General features: G+C 33.0%; 1 protein-coding gene across 1 annotated transcript; it reads right to left on the minus strand.

The window, feature by feature from the left end:
* Positions 1 to 1,030: 1,030 nt before the first annotated feature.
* On the minus strand, positions 1,031 to 4,670 carry LOC143618976 (R-linalool synthase QH5, chloroplastic-like). The gene is made up of 7 exons (XM_077091030.1): positions 4,446 to 4,670; positions 2,905 to 3,175; positions 2,277 to 2,649; positions 1,990 to 2,208; positions 1,764 to 1,902; positions 1,442 to 1,690; positions 1,031 to 1,318 (listed from the first exon to the last, which is right to left on the minus strand). The coding sequence occupies exons 1-7, from the start codon at positions 4,668 to 4,670 to the stop codon at positions 1,031 to 1,033; spliced, it is 1,764 nt and encodes a 587-aa protein (XP_076947145.1).
* Between the last annotated feature and the right edge of the window lie 5,975 nt (positions 4,671 to 10,645).

The raw sequence follows: 10,645 nt of genomic DNA on the forward strand, positions 1-10,645 counted from the left end.
TGGGTGGAGTTTATGATCAATGAATACAAGATAGCGAAGTGTGTGTGTGGTAACTGCTGTGTTTTGCTCTGAGGATGATTGTGAACGTGATAAGTGTTAACCTAATTGATCATAATCTCATTTAAATACTAAATAAAAGCTAACAAGAAGTCCTAAAAATATGCCACTCTCCCACTAGCTTAGTCTTCACTTTTACCCATGTGCTGAAGGTGCCTTGTAGCGAAATATATGGTAGACCACGTCTTATAGCCGTTATACCTATCAAATATTAACCTACACATGAGTAACAATCGTTAGTAATACCAATTACTGAGGATCCTTGATCCTGACAGGATCTGGAACACATGCTAAGGATAACTGATCCAGACATATGCCAGGATAACATATCCACAGTGTCAAATTTCCGCGCCCTAACAATACTCTGCTGCGTTTACTACTCTTCCTGTTGAGACAGTTTATTATTATTATTCATGTTATCTATTACTTAAATGAAGAACTGATCAACATTGCATATTCATTTGTTTTATAGTGATTAAGTTTTGATATCTCTTTTTGGCTTCTTCTTCATTCATAACAACTCATCAGTAACGAAGATTTACCAGCTACTCAGCTTACATAACTAATAGTAACTTCAACAAACTTAATACTTCCTCTGTCTCATTAAAAGTGTGCATATTTTTTTTTATTTCTCCCATTATTTCAAAATTTATTAGCCAATTTTCAGGTTTACCCTTAAACGCATACAACTAATATTGATAAACAATATTGATGGACCCAATTTCCAAGGGCATTATTGGCATTTGGTAAGCAAAGAAAACGATAATTTAATCTACCTTAAACTTTGTGTTTCTCAAACTAAGACACTTTGCCCGGGACGGAGGGAGTACTTATTAAAATGCGATGAAAATACAAAGACAATTGCTCCAACTCCGTTACAAATCATAAGTTACACTCTGATGCTCTAGCATCTTATTTTATAAATAAAGCTTCACCTTCATCGAAAGATACACATTCTTAATCATTTTGTCCCTTAGATTGGACTAAAAAGCAATGATGAAAGGTAAGATTTAGTTATTTCAGGACGAGCATGCCCATCTCCTTCTTGATACATGAATTGTGCCATCCTAGCCAAGTTTGATGCATATTCGACGAACTCTCGTGAAAATTGAGAATTAGCACGTGTGCGCTCTTTGTTAATTTTCTTCCATATGTCCCGAATCATGTCTTTGATGTATCTTCTAGCTTCTTCTTCAGTAGCACCACTCTCATGCATGTAACACTGGATTGATTTTGGAGTGTCGCCTCTTGCGAGCTCATCCTTAAAGGCATTAAAGAATGTATAAGTAAGTTTATTTCTATATCTGATATCATAAACATTTTCAAATGTATATATTGGTAAAGAAAGTATGTATGATACTAATTAATAAAAAAAAAAGCATACCGTGGATGTCCCTAAGTCATCAGCTAGTCGTAAGACTAGTGCCGAGTAGCGATCTAAATTCTCAAATTCCTCAATGCGTTGCAAGATTTCTTGGGTAGCACCAACTGATGTTCCAAATTTAGCATGCATGAGTACTGTCAGGCTAGATATTGATAAATAAGCATTATCCAAGTACTCTTGGAGTGTTGGTGTGTATCCATTATAGTACCACTGCGCTTCGACTAGGGCAGCCTTGGCTAAACCTGCCCACTACAATATTGACATTCCATAAAATAAGCAGATACTTAATTTACAATTAAAGATCAAAGATTGATTTAATTACCTTTTCCTGAAAGTATGGAAGGATGTGGATCCCTGTGTTTGTCAATGCGTCATATGATATCTCATGAATCGTGTTGTAGAATCCGAAGAAAGCTATCTTCATATAATCAGGCAGTTTCTCAATCGCATTGATATCCCATCTATTGATTGTATATATATTAACTCAATCAATACTCATAACCTTTGTGAATGAACACGAAATTAATTCTAAGTGAATTATCATTTACCTGTCTATAATGTCAGTAAATTGTTCAAGTTCGTCCAAAGTTCCATACACATCATAGATGTCATCTAAAGCGATAATCATGGCAATAGCCTTAGCTAGCGAACTCCTACCATGGTTATAATGAGGTAGGTAACCAAGTCCAATAGCCCATAGAAAACTTGGTACCAAGCCGTCACGAATGAAGCTGAGTTTCGTTACCCATTTTGTATTTCTCCACCACCTATTCATAGTATTTTACTTTTATTTTCTGAAAGTCCTTAAATACTTTAAAATATATTAAAATGCTACCTTGATGCATCCTTTAGATCTTCAATATGAACAGCCTGCACCATATTAAAATCCAATTTCGCAAACTCAAACAACGTGGGATTCATGTCGCTTCTTTTCTCGTACGCATTGATAAACCATTTTGACTCTGCTCTTGGCACTCTCCAGTGTAGTGGAAGCTCCAAAGCATGGCTTACTAATGATGATATACTCTCATCCATCTTCTCTTGATTGTCTTTGAGATATTTTGCTGCGAAGTCTCTAGCATCATCCAATATGCTTTCATCCTCGAACGAATGATACGAAGCCTCGTACAAATTCAACATTCCCCTCATATCCTCGCAAGAGTGTGGCTTAAGATTTTGAGTATCGTCCTTGAAGTTTTTTAATATATCTGGATAAACATTAGTGTTAGTCTATGTTTTAATACAATTAGCTTAACTCCATAAATTTCAAAAGGGGATATCGGCGCAGCTTGTTGCCCGCTTACCCATTATCCAGATGTAGCTCGGTTTGTGTTATATCTTTAATTATTTTGTCATCAAAAAAAATATATATATAGAACTTATCAATTATCATTAGTAGTCATATTGTTATCTTTTTGGTCACGTTAGGTAATTAAGTAGGTTCCTTAGTAATAATTATGTACCTTGAGGAATCTGAAAACCATGTTGTCTTAGTAGTCTAAATCCAAGGGCTTTAAGGTTCAAATCCATTGTACTCCACTTGTCATGAGTTTTGTAGTTATTGTTGTAAATTACCTCTAACAGATCTCTTATTTCATCCTCAAAATGATATGAAATACCGAGTCTCTGCAAATCATCAACCAGCTCCAGGGTGCTCAATGGGCTTCCCACCTTGTGTATCATCATCTTCACCGCATCCTTCAAAGTATCCGCTCTTGCCTTGCAATCTTCTCCCTAAATGTTCAATATTAGAAGAATTGTACGCATGATCATATATACCACTAGAAATTAAAAGAACACATAAATGGAAATAAAATCACAATCATACTGTGTATAATTCACAAGAAAGTGATTGAATATAATCAAATGACCATAATGATGGCGCATAGTTTGCTGATCGTCTAGAGACGGGTTCAACCATAGTGGTAGCCTTCACAATGACATTAGTCTTTGATGTGGATTTTGATGAATATTGTGGCTTCTGAATTATAATTTTTCTTAATGTGTGTTGATTATTTTTGAGATGGAGAATTGAACATGTAAAAGAGCATACTGAAGCCATCTTGAAGCTGGATATATACTGATAAGTAATAAACAGCTATAAGATTTGTTTGTCTTATTGTTATATATCATGTATATCATGTTGAACAAGCTGATATATAGAGAGAGAGAGGAAGATGTAAGTGTTAGAAAAATTACGCTTCATAGACCTTTTGATTTTACCACATGCGTTCAACATAAATAATATAAACTTGCATGTGATGACTAAATTAATCAAATACTAAATAAATACAAAAAAAAGTAAAGTATGTTCAAATAATAGCAAAATGGTGAATAATTGTGCTATATGCTTTTTTTAGAATGAAAAGAGCCTTATATGTGTCATTCATTATTCGTGGTTGAGTTATCTTACAAGGACCAATAAAAATGAAAACTGTGAGAAGTCATAATGAATTGGCATGTATCAGGTAGGGAACAAAGAAAAAAAGGTATTAGAGTAATAATACACATTTTCTCTCTGCACATGCAAGTCACATGTTAATTCCTCCATCATTTTTAAACGTATATAACTTTTCCATATGATATTTTTTAAATAAAATTCACCATAATAACATGTATTTTTTTATCTTTAATATGAGTATAAATTTGTTTTATAAAAATAAAAATAAAAATTTACGTCATTGTGTTTTTTTTGCTAACCATTGTGTCTTTTTTCGTCATTATGTCTTTTTAATTTGCTTATCATTATTTCTTTTTTCGTCATTGTGTCTTTCATCCTCAAAATGATACGAAATACCGAGTCTCTGCAAATCATCAACCAGCTCTAGGGTGCTCAATGGGCTTCCCACCTTGTATCATCATCTTCACCGCATCCTTCAAAGTATCCGCTCTTGCCTTGCAATCTTCTCCCTAAATGTTCAATATTAGAAGAATTGTACGCATGATCATATATACCACTAGAAATTAAAAGAACACATAAATGGAAATAAAATCACAATCATACTGTGTATAATTCACAAGAAAGTGATTGAATATAATCAAACGACCATAATGATGGCGCATAGTTTGCTGATCGTCTAGAGACGGGTTCAATCGTAGTAGTAGCCTTCACAATGACATTCGTGGATTTTGATGAAAATAGTGGCTTTCGAATTTTAATATTTCTTAACGTGTCATGATGATTTTTGAGAGGTAGAATTGAACAAGAAAAGGAGTACAATGAAGCCATCTTGAAAGAGTTATCTATAAGGTTTGTTTGAGTTATTGTTATAAGGTTTGTTTGAGTTATTGTTATCATGCATGTTGAACGAGATATCTATCTATAATATATATAAATGAAGACATAAAAATCCTACATGTCGTGATGTGGTCTCTTCCCCTTTTTTTGGAGTCATCAGATTTGTTTGCTTTTTAAATGGAGACTTCTCATGCATTTGACCCGAATTCATGGGTATGTGTTTTACCAAACCCAGATATTCTTTAAACGGATTATAACATCTCATTAAATTCAAAATTATTCTCACCAAATTATTGATGTAAAAATCCTATAAAATAGAATATAATAAAAATTAATATCTTATTTATTTGAAAAAAGATATATATATATATATATTATTTAAATTAAAAAACCAATTTGATAGTGAAAAAAATAAACGGGTCTTGGGTCTCATCAAACCATAAGTATATTATTAACTTTCATAAATATTATTTATAATTAAAAAACCAATTTTATAGTAAAAAAATAAATAAATGGGTCTTGGGTCTAATTAAAACCATATAGCTTTTAAACCGGGTTATAACATCTCATTTACTTGTGAAACAATTTATCATCAAACCATAAGTATATTATTAACTTTCATACAATAAAAAAAATATAAATTCAAAAAATAAATAAATATTAGAACAAAAAACATAAAACAACCCCTGTAATACGGGGGATAAAAACTAGTATGTATATATATATATATATATATATATATATATATATATATATATATATATATATATATGAACACATAAATGATGCCCAATGGAAAAATTACGCATCAACCTTCTGATATTACATTATTCGACATGCATTCAAAAAAAATAGTATATAATTGCATGTGATAAATGGATTTTTTTTTTAAATGGTGCTTGTTTCAAAAAATTAATCACAAGGGGCGTTGGGTATGGTTTTTAATCACAAGAAAGGTTTTCGGAGTTAGTATTGGCAAACAAGGAAACAATAGGGATGTAGGAGAGATCAGATTGCAAATCACTTATTCGCCACTAGCAATTGCAATTTAAGTCTTATTCGCCATTAGCAATGTCAATTTAACTCTTATTCACCGCTACCAATAACAATTTACTCTTATTCGCCACTACCAATGACAATTAACTCTTATTCGTCACTAGCAATTACCAATTAACTCTTATTTGTCACTATCAATGTCAATTAACTTTTACTCTGACATAAAGTCTTTTATTCTCTTGTTACTCTCTTATTCGCCAATACTAACCCCAAAAACCCCTCTTGTGATTAAAAATAATACCCAACACCCCTGTTATGTGCTTTTAGTAGTTAATGTTTTAATTATTTATTTTTATTAATTTTGTATGTAATGGGTGGTTAGTTTGAAACACTATCTCACGTTTGAAACACAAAATTTACACATACACGATTCAAAATGCCATCAACACAATACATATATGAACCTAATAGTACATAAATAAATCTACACACGAAAAAAATGCACATACACAATTCAAAATACCACATACACAGTAAAAATTAACTTCTTTTTGTTACATTAAACTACATATATAATAAAAAAACGGATTAATGACCTACACGGTACATATGTGAAACTATATCCTAAAAAAATATCCTACATAAAAAATATATGAACCCACACAATACACTATTATACAAACATTTATTCCTCCCACACACGCAAATTTGAATTCAATAGGTAATTACACTTTCACCAAAACCCCTACACATAACCGTATGTTTCTAATTTGCTACGTATGTACTATATGAAAAAAAAATCCATAATATACAGCATAATGTTGAAAAAATTATGTGTTTTATGAATAAATACTAAAAACAAATAAACAACTTACACAACCTTAAATTCCAAAAAATATATATAATTTATTTACAAAATTTTAGTGAGGAAAATTTTATGAGCATTGATTATGCATAAGAAAATATAACCGTTGAATACATTAATGTCTGGTTTAATGAAGGCGACACCATAAAAGACATGTCTATCCTTTTTTAATTAAGAATATGTTATAAACATATGTTTTTAATTACAATAATAATGACATTTATATTGTGGGATATTGGATTATAATAATCCAAACTTTGCCTCGTTGGCGGGCGTTAAGCCGAACTTTAGAAATATACTACAATAGTCTCAACTTTCAAACTATTGACCAACAACGAGCTTTTTACTAACAGAATTAGAGTCAGTTAGTTTTTGCTGACGTGGCTGCTTAGGTGGGAAAAAAATTCTTTCTAATAAATTCTTACAAGTCCAGGGGGCGAATTGAAAGATTGAATAAAAACACCATCGCCTGCACCACCACCTGCAGCATCGTCATCTTCATCACCATCTTTCAATCAGGAACCAAACCTAACCCTAACCCTAACCCATGTCAATTGGAAGATGCGTGTTGCAACCACTGCCACCTGCCACCACCCAACTGGTTCATCGGCACGAGAACCCTAGAACCCGCTCCAATTTTTGATTTTAAATGTCATGTTCGATAGTAGAAATGAAACGTCATTGGAATCGATTGGTGTGATTTAACTACCTTGATTGATGCTTGTTTCAATACCGTCTTTTGGGCGGAGAACACACAAAAACGACGATGGCGGCTTAACATAGAGAGATGGGGATCGATTGAGTTAGGGGAATCGGTTTTAGGCTATGAGTCAAACTGTTGCGTCAGTTGTCGGTTTCGGTCATGATTTGCGTGTTTATAGTTCTCGCTGGAAAATGCGTGTGTGGTGACCGGAGTGACACCCGAAGTTCAGAACAATTGTGTGAAGCTCGGTTTGAGATTACGAGTCAAATGATTGCTATTAATTATTGGTATCCGTCATAATTTGGGTGTTTGTTTCTCGTCGGAAAATGAGCAAGAGGTGGCGGTAGTGAGACATGGGGGCTAGAAGCAGATGCAACTTTGTTCAATCTTTCAATTTGCCCCCATGGACTTGTAAGAATTTTTTTGAAAGAACTTTTTTTTTCACCTAAGCAGCCACGTCAGCAAAAGCTAACTGACACTAACTCCGTTAGTGAAAAGCTTGTTGTTGGCCAATAGTTTGAAAGTTGGGACTATTGTAGTATATTTCTAAAGTTCGGCTTAACGCCCACCAACAAGGCAAAGTTTGGATTATTATAATCCAATATTCCTTATATTGTAGACCATTGATTAAACACAATCAATCGTACATATTCATTTATCGCACTTTTCACTATAATATTACTTCTTGTATGATCCATCACACACACTGATGGAGGCCCAAGTATTTAAGAGCGTGTCATGTTATATTTGGAGGCCTATGATCGTGTTTCGAAAGGTGGCCCGCGAAAACGGGCATAACTTGGCCTACGAAGCTTCGTTTCAAGCCAATGACCAGTCGAATCGAAACATGAAACGAGGAGCACGTTGTGGCAAACAACCTTCGGCGGTTTGGCCCTTGTCCAAAGCCCAAAAGCGTCCCCTAAATGAATTTATGGGCTTTTTTATGTTTTTATCAGTTTTTAAATTTTTCTTTTTGGGTTTGTGTTTGGCCCATGATCTTTTTTGGGCCCATTTCGTATTTCAAAGTCTATTTATATGATGCTATTGTAATCTGAGAAGTCATACTTGAATTTTATATAACACCCGACCCCTCACACCACCAATATTGTCCGCTTTGCCCACGAAGAGCTCACGGATTTGTTTTTGATTGCCCAGGTGGAGACTTCCCAGGAGGTCACCCATCCTGGTACTACTTTCACCTGAGCACGCTTAACTGTGGAGCTCTCCTCTCGTCCACTACCATTAAGCCCAAAACTCGTTGATGATTTAAGAGGTGGGCCATTTACTTATGAACTAAGGTTCTCTCTTGTCCACGGCCGATGTGAGATTTGCCTAGGATGTTACATTTTAGTAATAAAGTATATTTATCTTCATTTTCCTTGACCTTTGGGTGAGATTTGGGAGTTTTGAGAAGCTCATCACGGGTATTCTAAGAATCAACGTGATTTGATCTTCGTTATCGTTTTACTGCTGCATCACACACACAGACACACACACACACACACATATGGGAGATCAAGAGAGAACTAGACAAATAATAAAGAATTATTTTTAATCTAATTAAAAAATAATAATTTTTTTCTTTCATCCTTCTTATATATGTTGTTATTCTTCACCAGAAAAAAATATTAAAATAAGAAAAAAATTGTTGTAGTGAACATATGCAATACAACTTTTTTTATTGCATATGTGCACTAATGTGTTTTTTATTTAGGAAATAGCATTGAATATCATATATGCAATTGTTTATATTATATATGTGCAATAATGTTATTTTACATGTAAAAATAAAAAAAAAATCGATATAATGCATATATGCATTATTGTTGTATTACATATATGTAATAGTTTGTATTGCATACAAGGATTAATGTATATTTGCATGTATTCAATAGTATGTATTTTATAAAGCAATTTTGTTGTATTATATGCAATAACAATCTATATTATATTTGAAATACACTATTGCACATATGCACTACAACGACAATTTTGTTTTTTTTTTTTTGTTTTTTAGGAACAATATCAAGTTATTAGAATAATGAGAGAGAAAAAAATATAATATTTGTTTTAAAAAGTTAAAAATAATTTTTTATTACTTTTGTAGTTCTCTTTTTAAAAAGAGTTTTCTCCAGGTCTCACCAGTACACACACACACATAGATTTATTGGGCTACAATACAACTACATCCTTAAAACAAAAATTATCCCTCTGCTGATTGGGCGCCACATGTTACTTACCCCCCACCCAACCCAAAAAAAAAAAGTTGTAACCCCTCGTTACAAATAGTCTTAAGAATTGTGATGAGAAAGTTTCTCTACTTAAGTGGGAGAGAGATGTCTTTTAATTTATATTAACAATAATTAAAATATAAATTGAAAACAATAAATACAATTATTAATGCATAATATAGGCAAATTGCAAGTTTTTAACACTAATTTGTTAAAAAAAAACTTCATGTGATTAATTTGTTTCAATTTTAAACACATGTTTTAAGGCTTTTGATCGGAACGAAGGTACGGGTCAATTAATGTAAAAACTTACCTTGAAATGGTGTTCCAAACAACTTGATTTTTGTTAATTTGAAGTTCAAACGCCCGAATAGAAGCACATTTTTGTCGTTTGTAGCTCCGTTTTAAGGTAAGTTTTACATCAATCGACACGTTTCCTCATTCCTATCAAAAGCCCTAAAATATTAGTTTGAAATTTGAAAAAAAAAACTTAACGACGTTAATTGTGTTTTAACGGAGGTCCAATCAAAGAAAATAGTGTGAAAGGTGGGACCGATGTCAACTATTTTCTGAGGTGAGATTATTGTCGATTAACTGCAAGAAGGTGTGATTATTACAATCCAAATTCTCCAAAATATATAGCAGAAAATAAATCTTGTGATTGGAGAGAAATTAGTGGGAAAGTATAATCTAGTATCCCCCATCAAGCGAAACAATGACTTACATACACGAAGTAGTTCCCGAAAATGTTCAAACTAAGGTCTTGACAAACGTTTGGTGAATATATTGGCCATTTGAAGCTTGGTAGGAATAAATCGAGTATGAAGATTTCCATGCATAACAAGCACATGAACAAAATGAAAATCCCAGTCAATGTGTTTGGCTCGTTTATGAGAAACGAGATTTTGGCTCATAAACAAAGGGCTACAGTTATCAAAAAGTAGGGTGGGTTTATCTGGTGGGAGTGCATGAAACTCATGTAACAAGTGGGTGATCCAACTGATTTCAGCAGTGATATTAGCCATAACCTAGTATTCCAACTCACAACTTTATCTAGAGACTAGGGGTGTTCAAAGTCGGATATCCAGAATTTCGAATATCAAAATATTTCGGATAGTGGATTTCACTATCCTAATCCGTATTTGAAATTTCAGATATCCGACGTTCAGAT

This window comes from Bidens hawaiensis, unplaced genomic scaffold, assembly GCF_021521415.1.
Source record: "Bidens hawaiensis isolate Kalapana, Puna unplaced genomic scaffold, B.hawaiensis_p1.1 tig00002343_1, whole genome shotgun sequence".
NCBI lineage: Eukaryota > Viridiplantae > Streptophyta > Magnoliopsida > Asterales > Asteraceae > Bidens > Bidens hawaiensis.

Bases quoted from the DNA above. Each gene is read 5' to 3' on its own strand.
- LOC143618976 (XM_077091030.1), bottom strand. From the start codon at position 4,670: ATGGCTTCATTGTACTCCTTTTCTTGTTCAATTCTACCTCTCAAAAAT. The intron at 3,176-4,445 runs GTATGATTGTGA...TTGAACATTTAG, and splicing joins TTTCTTGTGAATTATACACA to GGAGAAGATTGCAAGGCAAG. The intron at 1,319-1,441 runs GTATGCTTTTTT...AATGCCTTTAAG, and splicing joins ATGACTTAGGGACATCCACG to GATGAGCTCGCAAGAGGCGA.